Raw genomic sequence first — 20,263 nt, 5'->3', positions numbered from 1 at the left:
GTACTAAATTGTAAGACAATGTATGCAGGACTAAAATGGAGCCGTTCAAATGGACGACGTTTCAAATGGACGACAAACTGCCCAGAACTAAGCGGAAAAAGAGGATAAGCTGGATAGCGGATTGCTGTCCATGGCCACGCCTCTCCACGCGCTGTGGGATGTAATCCGGAAACAACGGGTTGGCTATCGTGGCGAAGCGCCCACCGGCCCGTCAACTCGGTCAAAATTATCAGCGCGCGCATATTGAGAGTTTGCATGTAATAACTATTTTTGTCATAACTATTTTTGTCGTCCATTTGATGCAAAATTTTGGTGTCGTGAATTCGAAACGCCCCCTTCTCACACAGTAAGAAGCATTTAATTAACAGTACTGGTGAAAGTCTAATCAGGAAAGTTTTACCAGTACAGAAACGCTTATGTATAGCGTGCCCTATAAAATTGAAATTAGCGAACGTTATAAAAATAAGCGAACAGTTCAAAGATCAAAGTTCAAGTTTAAAGTGTAGGAAAAATTGGATGGCATGGAACTTAAGGAAAAATCATGAGCATTTAAAAGAATACACCGATGCTCAATTGTGTGTTTTGACGTTTTTCGAACGTTGCATAATTTCAATTCTATGGTTCAGACTATTTGACGTTCATTCTCAAATATGAGAATCAGAGTTATGCTATAAATGCAAGGGAAACTGACCCGAGATATCATTTATCGCCAATTGACACAGTTTAATGAAATCAGAGAACCTCAACCAAACATGACGACAAGGGAAACCAATTATTGTTTAAAAGAATCCCGATCTCTGATAACCAGTAACAACTCAATTGCGAAAGCTGACAACAATATATGAAAATCACAAGTATTTCTCAAATGAGAAGTATTCAAATCAATGTGATCAATGATTCAGACTACTAATAAGAGGAATCGTATGCCTTTGATCTTTGTCGCGTCGATCTAGCTAAAAATAAAATCTAAGTTATGATTGATTCAAACTATGCTAGGCAAATGATGAAAGACTAAACGAACCTGACGATTGTTTCGGAACAGATGTTGACGTCACTTTCTTTGCATCCGGGGTTTCCTTGGATTTGGGTTTTGCTTCCGCTTTTGCATTTTTGACACTGGAAGCTGCCGATTTCTTGGACGGGGCTGCTGTTTGCTGCGGTGCTGGCTTTTTCGGTTGCTGTATTTTTGGTATTTTGACTTGAGGTTGCGGTTTTGGAACTGTTCCCGTCTTTTCTGGTTTCTTCACAAGGGGTTTTGCGATTGTTACTTTGCTTGGACCTCGTTTTTTCGGCTTCTCTTCAACTTTCGGCTTAGTGTACGATCCGGCTGAACTTGCAAGGCTTTCACAACTTGAGAATAACTGCTCACAAATGTCTGATGAAATCAAACCTCGCTTGACAGCTTCAGCGGGCCGGACCACAGTCTTTGATTTTTCGTCAATTACTCCAGCTACGCCAAAAGCGTGAACTGGGAAGCCTTCCAGAGCGTTTGAATCTTCGATGAGACCTTTGGAAGCTGCGGTCGCTGGAGTTATGAACAACTTGGACGTCGGGTCGTAGACGACTGGTTCTTGAATGTCGCTGATGTCAGTTGCCGATGACGCAATTGACACGCTATCTGTTTGGATCATTTCTTCAACCCGTTTATCACGCGAGTCCTCAATTGATTTCACGTACGTTTCAGGATCAAAAGTTGAACAAATTATAGCAACGTGAGGTTTTTCTACCTTCTTTCTCTCGAAGTCTAGGAACACGTAGCGAGTTGCGTATGACGTTGGATCTTCGTTGACTTTGGTGGCCACGTTAACGTACTCTTCGGGAGTAATGACACCAAGGTTTAGTGCGCATTCTAGAGGCATTGCATTGTTCGTAGTTGGTTCCAAGATTGTAATTCCCGACGCAATTTGAGGTGAGAAAGCTTCGGGATATTCCTGTTGAAGCGATCTGACTTGTGATGGCTGAATCAGGTTTTTACTCAGCGCCTCTGAGGGTGTTAGGATATTGCCCGATTTCAAAATGAGCAGTCCTGGTATTTTGGCGGAGCTTTTCTGGAACGTTTCGTACAACTGGTCGTACACATCTTGGCTTATTTCTCCGGCGTTTAGAGATGTTTCAGCTGGAGTTACGGTCAAATTGTCTGGGTTGTAGAGGCACAACCCGGTGGGTTGACGGTTAAGTTTAACATTTGCTTGGTCAGCTTTCAACTTTGACAAAGTCTTTTGGTCAACTTCGCCCTCTCTTATCGCTGATTCGAGGGTTTTTGAATCTCGTTTATCTTTGTTGAACACAACCAGCTTACCGACAAGGTCCGGTTGTGTCGCCAGCTCTTTAGCAGTTTCTGCGAACTCCTCCACATTTAACAGGCCTCTGGTAGTCACCATTTCCAATGGAATCAGTTGGTTGCAGCTGGGATCTAGAGTTCGGATTTCAGATGGAAGAGACCACGGTTCCAAAGATTCAGGAATTGTTCTGGTCAACTCACTGCATTTTTCTTCATCGATCAGGTTTTTGTGGCTGGCCTCGGCCAGAGAGACAAGCTGGTGCTTCGAATCAACATAAAGCAGGTTTTTAGTGATTTCTTCAGGTTTTCTAACCATCGTTTCGAACACCTCGACCACTGCTTGTTCCGATACTTTCTCTTGTTTGATCAAATCTTTCAAGAAGTGCTGGGTGTCAGTTTGTATGTCATATACCTTCAAGGTAGGAATGAAAACAGGTTTGGCAACGTCTGGGTATTTGGTCTTGAGTTCATCGAATTTGGCACTGGTTAGGAATCCTTTTTGTACAGCGTCCTGAGCGGTCATAAGATTGGACATTCTTGGGTGGATAGTCATGGTTTTGGTAAGTTTTTCTGGACTGCTTTGTAAAGCGTGCATCAGGTTATCGTACATGAGCGGAGTAATGTCTCCACTTTTCAGAGCTTCGGTCAGGGACATTGTCTGTTCATTATTGATGTTCAGGATTTTGAGTTCATTGTGTTTCGCAGGTTTGAAGCCATCGGGGAAAGAGTCTCGCAGTTGAAAGTAGAACTCCTCGTTTATGTATCCGAACTCAAGAGCATCTTCGGGTGAAACAAGTTCACCGTAATCGTCAATCAGAACCAATTTTTTCCATGCCTCCGGGAACTCTTGCAGCTCAATCAGAACTTCTTTGTATTTTTGAGAACTTATGTGACCTCTGTGAACCGCCACCTCAATAGGGATGATTTCGCCGCTGAAGTTATCCAGAACTGATATCTCACAAGGCCGGATCGACTCCAGACATTCGCTGTTAGAGCCAACAAAACTGTTGTAAACTTCATTTGAAATAATATCTTCGTCGAAGGCGGCTCTTAATGACATCAAAACACCTGTGTTCGGATTGAGAACCATCACTTTGGTGATTTGACTAGGATCCTCGTTCAAAGCTTGAGTGATTGTCTCGTAGACACTGGTACTCAAACGTCCAGCCATAACAGCATTTTCCAACATCATGACGTCAGATCCCTGGGAGTCCAACAAAACTGTTATTCCTGTCGGAATCGTCCCTTCGAAAGCGTTCGGGTGGAGGTCTCTCAGTTCCTGGAACAAAGTAGGGCTCAGGCATCGATTGCTAACTGCGTCCGAAGGAGTGAACAACTCTCCAGATTTGGGATCCACGACCATGACCTTGGTCACTGAGTACGGATTTTCAGCAGCCTGCATGGTAACTATGTTTAGATTGTCATCGTCGGTGAAATTATCTCTGATAGCGTCGTCGCATGACATTATTTTCCCGCTTTCAGAATCAAGGATCAGGAATGAGAAAGATAGATGCTGCTCCGTTTCTTTCGGATGCATATCGTAGAACTGCTTGTAGTCCTCTGCGGTTATCATTCCGGTTCTCAGAGCATCGTCAAATGAAGTGATCTGATTGGTTATCGTCGAATACAACATTGTCTTGCTCAACCTATGTGGTTCTTCTACAAGTTTGTTCAGCAATTGTTGGTACACGGTGTGAGGAATGATGCGGTGACGTAGCGCCTCTTCAACCGAAGCAAACCTTTTAGACGGTACAATGAAGACATTTAGTCCAGTAGCTCGGACGGATTCAAAAGCTTGCGGGAAGGCACTGGCGATAGCACCGTATCTTTCAGTGTCGACAATTTGTTGTTTAAATGCATCGTCCAAGGTCAAAACTTGGTCAGCAAACGGATTGAACATCATCAGCTTGCACATGAACTCACTTCCGGCCTTAAACTTGTTCAGTGTTTCGTTGTAAGTTTCAGGTGATAACATTCCGTTAAGGATCGATTTTTCAATCGGAACCACGACGTCTGTTCCGATATGCAACACAGAGATTCCAGTTGACTTCATTGGCATCAATAGTTCAGATTGCAGCTCCACAAATTCATCAAACACCTCGACGTCTAAGATTTCAGAATCGACAGCCGCGATTGGGGTCATTACAAAACCAGTGTCGCTATCGAGGACCATCAACTTCGTAATCAACTCGGGTTCTGTTTTCACTTTCATAACCATTTCGTCATATGTGTCTGAGCTCAAGACTCCCGATGCGTAGGCTTCGAAGAGCGGAACAATGTCTTGCGTGTCTGACACATAAATCAAAAGCCCCGTTTCCTTTAGAGGTGCTTTTATAGACGGAATCGCGTCTTCTAACTCCTTCAACTGTGACTTGTCGACGGTTCCGGCAGCAATCGCTTCTTGGGGCGTCGTGAGACATCCTAACGTCTCGTCAATTAACAGGCACTTAGTTAGGTTTTCTGGTTCGGTTTCGATTTTCTCCAAAGTGACAGCGGCGTTTTCAATTGAGATGTAGTTATTAGCAACTGCTTCTTCGAAGGGCATTTCGGCATTGAACTCTTTCGAAAAGACTGTTATTGCAGGATTCTTCATTAATTGCATAGCATTCTTATTTTTGCTGCTAAGTTCTCTAGCTTTATCGGCATCTATTAGGTTCCTTCTAACAGCTTCGTAAACATTGAAACAATCCTTTTCCTTATTGTCCAGAATCATCACAGAGGTCAATTTCTGAGGATTTGCCAACAGGTCCGCGCTAATTTGATCGATCAGATTTGGCGTTATCAATTCTTCTTCTTTGCACGTTTTCAAAGGAACCACAGCTCCATTTTTCGTGAAATAAACTTGGATTTTAGCTTCCGCTTGAGACGCAGTGAGCAGGCTCCGGTTGCTCGGATGTGATATTCCAGATTCGGGAACCAAGTCTTTCCGAACGGCTTCATCATAGTTCAGCAAATGTCTGCTCTCACTGGCCCACACCAGCAAACCTTCGGGATCCTTTTCAGAATCAAGCATTGGCAACGCATCCGACAAAGCTAGATAGTTCTCTGCAATTGCGTCTTTCAGCAGCTTGACTTCACCAGTGTTTTGAATTACAACATACGTATCTGCGTTTTTGTACTTGAAAACGTCACCAGTCTTTATCTGATCAACAATGTTCGAGTCAATAATCTCCTCTTTCACTGCTTCTTGTAAAGTCACAAGGTAGCCATTTTCAGGGTTCCGGACCATCAGAGACGGGCATGCGGACAGGTTTTCAACAAGTTTTGCCAGCATGTCTGAGTAGGACTCTGGTTCTACCAAGCCCATTGAGAATGTTTCCTCTAGTGTTCTCACAGTTCCGTCTTCGGGATCCAGAACCGAGATCTGACTCGGTTTCAGAGGGTGCAAGAAGTCAACATGTTCGTTATACAGGTTGTTGTAGATATCCTTCGAAATCGATCCTTCAAGGAATCCGACCACGGGAGATAAGAGCTCGGATTTCTCGGTCACAACCAGAAGCGATGGAACCCCCTGAGGGACCTCGACAGCTATCTGCGACAGGTCGCAGTATTTCTCATACGTCGTGTATCCAAGATTCATTGCGTCCTCAATTGTGAAAATCTCAGCAGTTTTCGGGTTCAGGATCTTAATCTTCGACGATAGAACTCTTTCAAACCCTCTAGTAAAGTTCAAAAACAGGGATTCAAATTCATCTGGGGTTATCAATTTGGACTCGAGCGCAGCTTCGGGTGACGTCATAGCGTTTAGATTTCTGTCAACGACTGACAATTTCGAGACATGTCGTGGTTGCGTGGTGCTGTTGAACAGGGCCAGTTTTACTTGATCAAATGAAATGCTACCCAAGTTGTATGCCTCTTCAAGAGAATGTACGTTTTTAGAATACGGGTCGTAGACAAGAAGAGAACTCAGAACTGTCTCATCGGGCAGCTTTTGGACAAGTCGATCGTATGTTTCTTCGGAGATTAAACCATTTACCAACGCTTCGGGAACCGACACAAGCGTTTCAGAATTTCGCTCTTTCTTTTTGATAAAAGTTTTGATTCGGTTCTCAGTTTGAGCTATTTCGTAGAAACCTTTAACTGTCAGGTGTTCACGCAATGCTGCTTGATCAGCCGGGAACAACATTTTCTCATCAGGTACGTAAATGAGCAGAAATGACGCGTAACTGCTGTCGAAGTAAAGGGCACTTAGATATTTCTCAATGGCTTCTCTTTCAATTATGTTATCCGCGATGGCATTTCCCAAATTTATGACGTCGGCAGATCCTTTCGTGACCACCGAGATAGGTGGAAATTGTCCGAAGAGATTTGAGCTTACTTTGCTTTGTCGTATTTCATCAGCTTTCGAATCAAAAACAGACACTTTAGCAGTTTGTTGGAAGAGAGCAAAGACTCGATACGCACAAATACACGAGTTAAATTTGGACTGAATTTCAGATTTTTGTTGAGGAGAAATTAATTTCAAATCTACAGCATCGTCAATTGAGCAGTAACTGTGTGAACTTTTCTGGACCTTTAAGTTTGCGAACAACATAGAACAGAACTTGTTTACTTCTGAAAGTTGTAGAACTTCTACTTGGGCGAACTCGTCTTTTGAAATCAGTTTTCTAGCTCTGGCATCATCGACTGAAATTTCGGCGTCTGAGTCGTTCACTGGATAAACGTAAATTTCGGGCAGTTGCCTAACGTCAGGTAACGTCGAGACTTCGCTATTCGCATGGAACGTTTTGGATTCTGGATCGTATATCATCGGCAGTTCGAAATTCTCAATGGGCGCTTGAATAAGTTTCGGGGCTAAAACTTGGGTCAAGGAAACTGTGGAGACTTGTCTTGAAAGAATTTTGTTGTCAATTTCGGCGAGCAGATCTTGTGAAATATTGAGACCGGTTGTTGCAAGGCTCATCAGGTCGCTTTTGCCCACAGAAGCATTTCGCAAGGAAATGTAGCTTTCCATATCAAAATAGCCCAAACCAAGAGCTTCCTCAAGGGAAAATTCTTCATTTGTAGTCGGATCTACAATTGAGACCCGACCAGGTATGAAAACTACTTTTTCCGGGCCAAAATCAACTGGTTCGGCTTCTTTAGCTTTCAGAACTTTGTACTGCGAGTGGGATATTATTCGTTTTCGGTAGGCTTCGGCTAAGGTGCAAAGTTGGCTGCTAACAGGGTCTTGAATTGTAACTGAAGGCAGTTCAGCTCCTATTGCCGTGTCTTGGCTGAAAGCTTTGTTAATGACGCGATCATAGGTGTCTTTATCAATTAGTTTGCTCTCTAGGGCCTCGTCCAGAGTGTATGTTTTGCCTGTCGATTTTGCGGTTATCACAATTTTTGTAGGCAGAGGCCGTCGTTGAACAATTGGTATGCTTTCGTTTTTGGTAGATTCGGATCTGAGTCTTTGGAACACTTCAAGTGAAATCAGACCTCGTGAAAAGGCTTCCTCTGGTGAAAATGTTTCACTGGTATCCGAGTGACTGATGTATATATCTCCTTGGATCTGAGATACTTTTAACTCATCAATTCCAATTGTCTCTTGTGTTTTCAACTCCAGAAACTTCATTTCATCAATTAAGCCACAGTCAAACGCTTCGTCCAGACCTTTTTGCTCACCGGTTTCTGGATCCGTGATCAGAATAATGCCTCGAGGCAAGCTTTGAGCTTCACTTTGATCGTCATCGTCATAATCATCGTCATCACCATCAAGATCCCACCTCTCGGCGACGTTGGATTTTTCGTGAATGATCTGGTATAGTTCTGGACTGATCATGTTCAGTGCCAAAGCGTCGTCCATTGCAATCTGTGTTTCATTATTCTTGTCGACCATCGAGAAATGCAATAGACCCCAGATTCGGGAATCTTCCGCAACTTCGTCCAGTAATTTCTCCGGGTCGTCCAATAGGATTTGCAATACCTCAGAATTGATCAAACCTCGTTCAAACGCAACTTCCGGAATCAGGAGATCCCTGGTTCCGGGATAGATGACCTTGACTCGCAATCTGTACTGCTCCTTGACGACCATTGATTCTGAATCCATGGGTTCAGGTTCGAGCAACGTTGTCACTTCAAACATCAACTTATTATACGTTGGTTTATCAATCAAGCCAATCTTCAACGCTTCGCCGGGACTGACAACTGAATTGTTGGCCGAGTTGTAAACAAGTGGAGCTTCTGGAATGTCCTCGATGTTAATTATCGGTTCGGATGGAAATCTAGGACCTTCTCGTTCAGGTGTCACCCTCGTTTCCCTTTCCTCCATAGGTGACCTGACCGGTACAGTTTGTGTTGTTTGAATAGTAACCAGCTCAACAGAATCGTCAATTTCTTTTAAGTCACAATAAGCAGAGTGATCGATTAATCCTCGTCTGTATGCTTCTTCTGCAGATACTTTTCCATCTTTCAACATCACCTGATTTTCTGGCGATCCCTCAATAAAAATTGCTCGACTTACTTCAACTTGCGGATTAAGCTCCTGAATAAAATGTGATTTTTCCATAATTTGGGAAGTTTCTGGGAAATAAAGTGTTTCAGATGATCTTGCAATTGTCAACTTTCCGTCGTTTTCTTTCATTTGTTCGTATTCTTCCTGTGTTATTGGAACTCCGGTGTCGATTCGTTCACGTTGCTTCATTTCATTGTAAATCTGTTCATCAAGTAGACCTCGTCTTCGACCTTCGTCAAGTGAGATTTTTTCACCGGTTATTGGATCAATCAGGGTTACTTTTTTGACTAAATTGGCCAGTAAACTCTTCCTGGGATGTGCGAACACAATAGGAATCGATTGTTTCACCGTCTCCTGAGCACTGGTCTCAACTTGTTCAACTGACGCAGTTCGAGAATCGTTCAGAGCTTTCATGTTCTTTGTTCGCTCCAAAGGAGGAGCCGGTTCTATGATCTGAGAATCGCTGCGGATAGGCAAAACGGACTCGGGAATTTGGATGCCAGCAGTTTGGGCGTCTTTTACTGACATGTGACCTTGGGTCGAGGGATCGAACACGATTCCACTGCCTTTCAGAGGAGGTATAGCGGTGGCACTACTACGGCGTTTCAAAGATTGGTACATCTCGGAATCAATGACATTTGTTTTCAGCGCCTCTTCCAAAGTCATCCGGCTGCCGCCTTCTGGCGATACAACTCTTAGGACTTTTCGTTTCACTTTCTGCATCGGTTTTTTGTGTTTCGACTTTCGTTTCGGAGGTTTGGAAGACACTGGCATCACGAATTCGCCTCCTAGGAGCGATTCCGATGATGGAACTCTTGGTTCTGGTTTTGGCAATGTATCCAGATGTTCCTGGCTGACAACTTTGCCATCAATAAACTTGTAACAGAACCGGACCCCGTCATCTGTTTCAATACTGATGTTCAAATTGTTAGTTAACTTTGGTTTATCTAATCGATTTATTCCTGATTCGCTTTTTATTCGTCTCTCCTGTTCAATTTTCTCATCATAAGGCACTACAATGGCTTTTGGGTCGCTTTCGATTTCGCTTAACAAATGCGAGTCGTCAATCGAGTATTTCTTTCGTTCAACGTGAAGCTTTCCACTGGTTTCATCAACGACCGTTTTCTCTAAAAAGACATACTTCGACGGCTCCTCGGTTTTGATTTGTTTGACGGTAATTCCGATTGTTGGAGTATCGCACGCCTCGACCATTTCTTTTTTCTCAACTAGCGGCTCAAATTTAACTGACTTTTCTTTCGGCTCACTTTTCTTTGACGTAATTTCAACGGAATGGACAAGTTGGGAAAGTGGGCTTTCAGGAATTGGCATCGATTTGGGTCTGGCGATCGGTTCTTCTTCCGCTTGCAATGCAAGATACATTTTAGAAGCTTTCGGAGCTGGTGCCTCTTTCTGTTTCTTTTCAGGACTAGACGACAGCCCAAAAATCCTTTGCATTGAAACTGATTTTGTCATTTTTCGAACTAGAGGCGCTTTTGTTTTGTAATATGACGTCATTGAAAACTGTTCGTCGTTTTCTAGACATTCTCTGTGAACAACTAAGTATCTAGAATTTCCGTCAAACGTTTCGTATAGAGACAAAGATCCCAAATGTCGGATCTGGACACAGGCGTTAAAGTTTTTCAAATCAGGCATCAGTTCATTTTGGTCCAGTTTCTCAAATCTTTCAATGTCGATGGCACTCAAATGTTGTATTAATTCCGATTGAGAAGGCTTTGATCGGATGCTCAGTAAGGTAGTCTGTGGGGATTTCGATTCTGTGTCCGGCAAGTTGAAGAAGCAAGAAATTGACGATTTTTTGAGCGGAATTTTGTTTCGGTAGAAAGGTGGCAACTCTTTACTGCTGATCGGAATCCAATATGTATTTCGTTTGAAGCTGTCGGCGCCGTCTTTTGTAATAATGGAAAACTCGACAATCTTTTCATCATAACTTGAGGTCGTTCTGTTGATCAGAACCTTCTCAATAGAGCATTTGTAGCTCTTACACAGAGCAAAACTTTCCCGGCGCTTATCAGACTGGCTTACAATTGTACGTTCACCTTTTCCTGAAGACGTGAATACATCCTCAAACGAGAATCGATTTGATCCTGAAAACTTGAGCACCATTTCTGGGTCCTGGAAGTCGACGTTCGGACATTCGTCAACTTTGCAGGTATGGAGGAAAACAGGCGTGGTTGTTTCTTCGTCTGTTGAGGGACGTGTCAATGATAAGGCTTTGTCGGACAAGAAGGATTTCAGGGGTCTGACTTCGTCAGAATTGAACACGTGTTCATCCGGGTTCACAATTCTCGACGTGTTTGTAATTGCCCTACCTTGATCGTCTGTCGAAGTCTTTTTCAGTTCCAAAAGATTTCCCAAAACTTTCGATTCTCCTCTTTGCTTGAAAATCAAGTTTTTCTGGCTTATAGAGACAATCACAGGTATTGGCGTATAGAACGTGTGACGAGATGCAACAACATCATCTCCGGTTTCTGAGGGTTTAAAAATATCAACGTCTGTTTTCTGAAGTTGGGTCGGACCTTGCAATGTTTCCGAGATTTTCACACCGATAACTGGACTTACATGAATGAAAACTTCACTTTGCTCGAACAAAATTTCATGCGGCATAAAGTTCATCAAAAAGTCGTTGAAAGCTTCAATTTTCCTGGATTTTTGAAGCGGTTTCCCACTCTCGGTGTCATTTCTTTGAACTGGAAACTCGAGTTGCATCAAAGTTCCCATTAACTCATCATTTAAATTGCTCCATCGTTTAACGTTAACAGTTTTTCCGCTTTTCAGAACAAATACTAACGAAGCTTCGTAGAAGCCCGGTTCGAATGGTACAAAATCACCGTGGGTCGAGATTTCCTCAGGTGTCAATTCTTTGTAATCCGTATCCGAAGAACTGTATCGCCTCATTTCGACTGCTTCTTGGTTATCTTGATCAACTGTCAGGAACTTGACAAAGATATCGTATTCAATTTTATCATTTAGGTAAAATTCAAGACAACCTTTCAAAAATCCTGAAACCTCAAACCTTTTCGTTTGCGAAGGCAACGGTTGAACTTCTTTTGAGACTCGTGAAAGGTCGTCAAGGTTCGAAAGTCCACTTTGAGCCAGAAAATTTAACAGTTCCGGATCATCATGTTTGTAGTATCGAACAAACCGGGTTGTTCCATCATTTTCATTTTTATCCTCTCGGGAAACTTCGATGTACTGCTGGGGGTTTTCGAGCAGGTACTGAGGATTAGGTCTAACATTTTCCATCTCTGGGGCGTCCATTCCGTATCTGCGGTATTCGACCACAATTTCCCCTTGCTCTTTGATTCTCTTGACAGACAAATGGTAGAACTTCTTATTGATCTCTTGGATGTCTTGAAGCGTCGCGTCTTTCAGAGGTCGGATCTCAATAGCCGATTCCTGGACCTCCACTGGCTCTGGGATGACATGCTGCTCCTCGACACCCGGCATTTGGTGTGTGTAAAATACGTCACAGGCCAGGAATTGCGAAACACCAGGCTGCTCTGGTTTTGAATCATCGAGCTCCAGATCAACTACTTGCTCAGGTTGCAAAACTTCTCCTGTCATTGGAATTGCAACAGCGTTTAGCACTCTTTTCTCCTTGGTCACATCATCTAACTTATCGTCAAGTACGGTAATTGGTTCATCACTTAAGGGCTCTGATGGCAAAAGAACTTCAGGTCTTTCTTCCGTGACATGTAAGAATCTGGACTTGACAGGAATCTCATCATTTGCTGTTTCGATGTCCATTGGCATCTCTTCGTTGACTTTTGAAGATTCCAGATCTGACGCAGGAACTCGTTCAGCAGACAAAAAACTTTTCTTCGATTCTCTGTCTTGATCCTTTGGCTTATTAAACTCAGTTACGATTTTTTCATCGGGTTCCTCAACGTCATCAACTGCATATTCTTCGGGTTCGTTTTTGGTTCCGGTAAAAGTTTTAGACACACTCGGTACTTCTTCAGGAATTGTGTCAATTGTATCATCAGTCCTGATTTCGTCAAGGGGCTCGATTGAAGCATTGCCAACAGTCGAAACACCTCTCACATCTCCACCGCTGTCTTCCGCGGCTTTCACGATTGCTGGGTCAATTTTCACAGGTTTCTGTTCTAATGAGATTTGCTGACTTCGTTGAAAATCAGTAATGGGCGGTTCATCTGTATCTTGATCTTTAATTTTGACAGGTACAACTTTGGTCGGCACAGTTTCGGCAAATTTAGATCCTTCTAAAATCTCAGAAACTGTTTCATTAGGCTCAGTTAAGTTAAGTTCGTTGGAATCAATGGGTTTCAACTCTTCTTTAGTAGTTGGTAAAGTAGCTTCTGCGGTTTTAACACTTATTTGATCGCTTAGAGCTGCTATAAGATTTTGTTCCGTCTGAAAATTTTCGGCTCGACTTGGAACATGAGATACCACTGGCTCAATTGGCGCTAACTTCGAACCCGAATCGGGTGTTGTACGTTCTGATATTTGTTCCTGTATGGCTTTCGATTCCACAGATGTCAAGTTAACATCATCTGGTGTGTTTTCTGGTTCAGTTGTGGAAACAGCGCCAAACGCAACTCCTTCGTGCATCATTTTTGGTTGGCACATTTCAACGGGTGTTCTGGTTGCAGAGGGCAAAGTATGAGCAACTGGAACGATTGGCACTGGCTTAGAATGTTTTTCGTTGTCGTCTTGTAAGAGTTCAACAGTCGCTGTTTCTTCACTTGGTTCACTTCCATCAATTGGTACAACACCTGCAGAAAAAACTGTCAGAATGCATCACAATTCAATATTAGTTTGATAACGAAAAACTCGGCATGCCATGGAAGTTACTCAGTGAGCCAAGTCGGTCAAGCTAATTAGCACTTAAACATACACAATGGTCAGGAAATATTGAAATGGCTGGCAGATTGCCAGAAAATAGCTGCGATAGCTTCGTAGACCTGCAGTCTCAAAATGCCGAGGAACAATTTTGAGCAAAGAAGAGAATTTTCTGAGCAAATAACACAGTTTTCTGAACTAATAGCTGAGATGTCATATTTTAATTTGGAAGATTTATCAGTTGTTTTTATTAGTTGGCCTCAAATAACCAGCGAAAGTCAACAAGCTGAGCAAGAGTCATCCTAAAGTCAGGAAAGTAAATTTTCAGAGAGGTTTTAAGTCATATGTCACAAAAATTCCTTCAAGCTCCAAAAGAGGAAAAATGACGTCACGGACACAACTCAATTGAATTTCGATGAATGAACAAAAAGAATTTAAGTGAGCATGACGTCATATGGTCGTAACAAAATTGTTGACAAAAAATACATAGCAGAACAACTCCTGAACTACAATTCAAAGAATTTTCATTGACTATGCAAAAAACTAGACATCGAAATGGCAAGGAACGGATTCAAAAAACACTTTAGAAAAAAAAAACTCGAAAAACAAATTAAAAAAATCAAAGTCAGCGCCCAAATACAACTCAAATATTTCGTAACAACAAAGAAAGCCTATAAACGCTCCTCTCAGCTTTCACGATGGCGGCTGTTCAAAATTTAAGCAAACGTATTTTGAATATACAAGTTGAAAAAAGGGAAATGAAAAATGATGTGTCGATGTTCAACTATCAAAATAACATCCGATGATTCTACCTCAAATTCAGAAATTATCAAAAATAGTCCTCAGATCGCCGAAAAAACACCACTGATTCCTGGCCGACGTTGGGTTTGAATGAGATCGGAAAAAAAACATTATAAAAAGAACCTAAATTCTAACTCTTGATTTTCATATTCATTTTTCAAGCAATCATTTCCTTATTGTTTTTGTCGTATATTGTTTTGCAAATTTCTACTAAAAAGCCCACCTTCAAGCTAACAGAATCCTTTGTTAACCCTCAAAATCAATATGCACAAAATAATAAAGAAAGACTTTAAAAATTAAACTTTCGCATTAATTTGTGATGCTTAAATTAGCAAAAATATTTCATAGAAATAGAAAATTTCAAAACTATAAGAGCTTAAATGATCAAGATCTATATTGACTTTGATCAACCACAAAACAAACTTCTCAAAAATCTGAGAAATCGGACTGAAACCTGTGAAAAAGACCACACTAGTATAATTTGGTCACTGCGCTACAAAAGACTATTAAACTTGGCTCAGAAAGAGCAACTTCAAAATAATGGCCTCGTGATTTACTGGTTTCTTTTTATTTGGATTACTTGATCTCTCGATGAGCTGAACAGAACGTCCGAAAAAAAAACAGAATAGCAACAAAATCTAGTTTTGTTGCTCGAATTGTACAAAAAATGAACCAGAAAAGTCCAAAACTACAATATAACAAGGAGGCTCGGTAATGTGCGATTGCACAAAAGGTTCCGAACCCGCTCATCCACAATTTTGGCATAATTGTCTACCAAATGAGGAACAGATAGAAAAACACAAAATTTCCAGTATTTTTCAAAAAAACGACGTTTGAACGAAAAGATAGCCTCCAAAGCAAATAATTCAGTGGGGTACAAAATGATGCATTAGATTGATGAAAAATGCCGATATTAAGAAAGCAAACGAAGATGAACGGCAAAATCAAACAACAACAACAAACATTACTTACATCAAAAAATTTATGTCCGTTTTAAAAAACAAAACTTAATAAAAAAGTCAAAATAGCGTCAGATAAAACTGAAAATAAACAAAACTTGTAATTCACCAGAAAAAAATGGTTTTTCACCCGTTCATAATAAGGCTTGGTAACAATTAGACAAAAAAGAACAGAAACTTTAAAGTTAGAAACTTCGCTGAATTTTTTTTTAAAAAACAATTATTTTCAAATAATGGAAACCATTAGCATTCAAATTAAATATCCCATAGATTTACAATTACCAAAGCTTCTATAGAAGGGAATTGAGAACTCGCGGTATTCAATTTTTAATGCCGGTGTCGAAACCAGTGAAGTCATAACGAATTCTATTAAAACATTAGATTTTGTGACACCAATCCCTTTTGACAACTTCCCTTGAAATGTATTATGTGACCTCTCTTTAATGAAACTAGGTAACAATTAGAAAAAAAAGAAAAAAAAAGCAAGACAGTAATACTTGTTTTTACCGAAAAAAAATTATCTCCAAAGAAATGAAAGCCATTAATTACAAAATGAAAAAATTGTATACGTTCATTTATTATTTTAAAGGAAGCCCTTCAGACCTGCAATTGTCCAGAACTTTTTTTACGTCTACAAAAAGAACGTCAAATATCACAAAAATCAAAAACTAATGTACTTTTTTTTGCGAAAAACACGTGTCGAAGCCAGTAAAGTCATAACGAATTCTCTTAAAACATTAGATTTTGTGACACCAATCTTTTTTGACATTTTCCCTTGAAATGTAACATGTGACCTTTCATTAATGAAACTAGGTAACAATTAGGCAAAAAAGAAAAAAAAAGCGAAATCATGAAATACTTGTTTTTATCGAAAAAAAATTTATCTCCAAAGAAATGAAAGCCATCAATTACAAAATGAAAAATTTGAATAGGCAAAGGAAGACCTTAAGACCTGCAATTATCCAGAACTTTTTTTACGTCTACAAAAAGAACGTCAAATATCACAAAAATCAAAAACTAATGTACTTTTTTTTGCGAAAAACACGTGTCGAAGCCAGTAAAGTCATAACGAATTCTCTTAAAACATTAGATTTTGTGACACCAATCTTTTTTGACATTTTCCCTTGAAATGTAACATGTGACCTTTCATTAATGAAACTAGGTAACAATTAGGCAAAAAAGAAAAAAAAAAGCGAAATCATGAAATACTTGTTTTTATCGAAAAAAAATTATCTCCAAAGAAATGAAAGCCATTAATTACAAAATGAAAAAATTGTATACGTTCATTTATTATTTTAAAGGAAGCCCTTCAGACCTGCAATTGTCCAGAACTTTTTTTACGTCTACAAAAAGAACGTCAAATATCACAAAAATCAAAAACTAATGTACTTTTTTTTGCGAAAAACACGTGTCGAAGCCAGTAAAGTCATAACGAATTCTCTTAAAACATTAGATTTTGTGACACCAATCTTTTTTGACATTTTCCCTTGAAATGTAACATGTGACCTTTCATTAATGAAACTAGGTAACAATTAGGCAAAAAAGAAAAAAAAAGCGAAATCATGAAATACTTGTTTTTACCGAAAAAAAATTATCTCCAAAGAAATGAAAGCCATTAATTACAAAAAGAAAAAATTGTATACGTTCATTTATTATTTTAAAGGAAGCCCTTCAGACCTGCAATTGTCCAGAACTTTTTTTACGTCTACAAAAAGAACGTCAAATATCACAAAAATCAAAAACTAATGTACTTTTTTTTGCGAAAAACACGTGTCGAAGCCAGTAAAGTCATAACGAATTCTCTTAAAACATTAGATTTTGTGACACCAATCTTTTTTGACATTTTCCCTTGAAATGTAACATGTGACCTTTCATTAATGAAACTAGGTAACAATTAGGCAAAAAAGAAAAAAAAAGCGAAATCATGAAATACTTGTTTTTATCGAAAAAAAATTATCTCCAAAGAAATGAAAGCCATTAATTACAAAATGAAAAAATTGTATACGTTCATTTATTATTTTAAAGGAAGCCCTTCAGACCTGCAATTGTCCAGAACTTTTTTTACGTCTACAAAAAGAACGTCAAATATCACAAAAATCAAAAACTAATGTACTTTTTTTTGCGAAAAACACGTGTCGAAGCCAGTAAAGTCATAACGAATTCTCTTAAAACATTAGATTTTGTGACACCAATCTTTTTTGACATTTTCCCTTGAAATGTAACATGTGACCTTTCATTAATGAAACTAGGTAACAATTAGGCAAAAAAGAAAAAAAAAGCGAAATCATGAAATACTTGTTTTTATCGAAAAAAAATTTATCTCCAAAGAAATGAAAGCCATCAATTACAAAATGAAAAATTTGAATAGGCAAAGGAAGACCTTAAGACCTGCAATTATCCAGAATATGTCTTACGTCTAAAAAACAACGTCAAACATGACAGAAATCTAAAATTCATTTACTTTTTTTTGTGAAAAACCCGTGTCGAAGCCAGCAAAGTCATAAAGAATTCTCTTAAAACATTAGATTTTGTGACACCAATTCCTAATGACGCCTTCCCTTAAAATGTAAAATGTGACTTCTCATTAATGTAACTAGGTAACAATTAGACAAAAAAGAAAAAAAAGCAAGATTATGTAATACTTGTTTTTATCGAAAAAAAATTTATCTCCAAAGAAATGAAGCCATTAATTACAAAAAGAAAAACCAAATAGGTCCATTTATTTTTCCAAAGGAAGCCCTTAAGACCTGCAATAATCTAGAACATGTCTTACGTCTACAAAAAGAACGTAAAATATGACAAAATTCAAAAATTAATTTACTTTTTATTGTGAAAAACCCGTGTCGAAGCAAAGAAAGTCATAACGAATTCTTTAAAAACATTGGATTTTTTGACACCAATCCCTTTTCCCACTTTCCCTTGACAAAAATAATGACAACTTTAACCTTTAAGAAACGAGACCAGGTAACAAACAGACAATAAAAGGAACAAAATTGCGAAAGTGTTTTTCTTTTCATTTTGGAAAACAATTGTTTTCAAAGTCATGAAACCCATCATTTATCTTCTAATATCAGAACATCGGCTCAGCTACTCTTCCATGAAAAGCCAATCACACTGGGTCATTGTACAGGAAATTGACAACGACTAAAAAGACAAAGTAGAAATGACAAATTAAGACAAAGTTAAAAATTTCAAATAAATTCTTCGAGAAAGTATTGTCAAAGCGTTAAAGAACCACAATATATATCTTTAAGGATTTAAATATTATCAATTGTGGGTTATTTTGAAACCAAAAAATGTGATATATAAACTGCCAATAACGAGATAATTTAACAAAACTAGAAAACATGAAAATTGGGCAAATACCTAAAAATTAAAAAAAAAATTGTGAAATCTAGTAGTATCAAAGCCAGAACACCATAACCTAAGGCGTAAAACCGCAATAAAGACTAATTTTGAATTCAGCAGACAGTAGGAGCACCCTTTGCTTGCTGACACTAAGCTAAAAGTTGACCAAATTAAGAGACAAATTGAGGCAAAGTTCAATAAGCCATTTTTTATTTAAAAACCAAATATTTTAAAAGTCAAAAAGACCATAAGCTTTTAAGCAATCAAATAGAAAAACTAAATTGAAGCTAATTAGGAGGCCAATAGGACCTATCGCTAGTGAGCTTTGATTTGTTATTTATTTAATATAAAAAAGATCGAATTTTTTTTTATAAAGATTGGTACAGAACTAGTCCTGTTAATGCTGATTGTCCATTAGGAATATTTAATTTTGTGAAAATCATAAATGCTGCGTTTTTGATAATCAACGAATAAAGTTAGCAAAAAACTGCAAAGTTTTAATTACAGAGCACTCCCAACGGAAGTTGAAGTAGAATTAGCCACCTTTTCAGTCTTCAACGATTGTGTTAGTGGTGTTTGGGTGTGCACTTCCAGCAAATTTAATCAGAGTGGACTAAAGAAACTTATTTCGTGCTGTTTTTGATGAAAGAGTTTCAATTATGTGAAATATTTGACCGGAATTTGTGGCAAAAAATTCAATGAAAATAGCCGCTAATATATTTTGTCTTTAAACGTAGAATCAACAATGTTTTCTTGAAAAATTTTGTTAAATTTTATCAAAATTGGCAAAATTTTTGTAAAAATTCTGAAAAAAGGTGAATGAAATCAACGGAATTCACTCTATTTTCTCGAAAGTTTAAACCTCGATATCTCCCTGGACAAGCTTTCTATATTCTACGCTGGACAAGCTTTCTAATGATACCAGTCTCAACTCTCTACGATGAATATATCGATCTGCCAAAATTGACTGAACAAAAAAACCCATTTGAGTATATAGTTCCTCCCCCCCCCCCCCTCAAGAGGGGTCGGAACAATAATTCTCAAGTTTCGAATAAATATGGCTCTAATGCAATGACGATCAATATCTACGGATCACATGTATATGATGCAATAATATTCCTAACATGAAAACAAAACAAATGAATATTGAAACTCTCGGAAAAAAAAATAAAAAAATTATATGGCGCAAAAAAGTCGGGGAAAAAGAACAAGATGATGTCAAAACTATTTCACCGTAGGAAGCTTAAAAAACTAACTGGCAAGATGTCCGCTCACAAGTTTTGAGCGTAATCTACCTGTTAGACAACAAAAAAAACTTCACCTTGATGCCCACGGGCTAACAGCTCATCTAATACCAACGAATAGTGTTTGAAACTTGTTTCAGGACCTTGGATTGTCAATTCTTTGGGGAAATATTTTTGAAAGAGTGCCGCTCGATTCTAAATTTGGCTTGCTTCAGTCGGGCGGCTCTAAGGAGACGGGGAAATAAGTTCACTGATACGCTTCCAATTACGTTTTGGAGGTCAGTTTAGACCACTATTTAGATTTAAACTAAAGACATGAAACTCCGAGCACTGTTGATTCGGCATTTGATAGTAAATCGCCGCTCAGTAT

The 20,263-nt window shown here is 39.2% G+C and overlaps 1 protein-coding gene across 17 annotated transcripts in view; it reads right to left on the bottom strand.

Moving 5' to 3' along the window:
- The window catches only part of LOC142352801 (uncharacterized), a 255,743-nt gene that overhangs the window by 136,925 nt on the left and 98,555 nt on the right, over positions 1–20,263 (bottom strand). For all 17 annotated transcript variants that reach the window (XM_075404917.1, XM_075404926.1, XM_075404919.1 and 14 more), the window contains one exon: positions 1,022–13,474. In XM_075404917.1, coding sequence (XP_075261032.1) covers positions 1,022–13,474 — 12,453 coding nt within the window. The remainder of the gene's footprint in view (positions 1–1,021; positions 13,475–20,263) is intronic.

Source organism: Convolutriloba macropyga, chromosome 14, assembly GCF_964194025.1.
Source record: "Convolutriloba macropyga chromosome 14, txConMacr16.3, whole genome shotgun sequence".
Lineage (NCBI taxonomy): Eukaryota > Metazoa > Xenacoelomorpha > Acoela > Convolutidae > Convolutriloba > Convolutriloba macropyga.
Note: the sequence above shows the minus strand (reverse complement) of the source record. Positions and strands in the feature narration are given on the sequence as shown.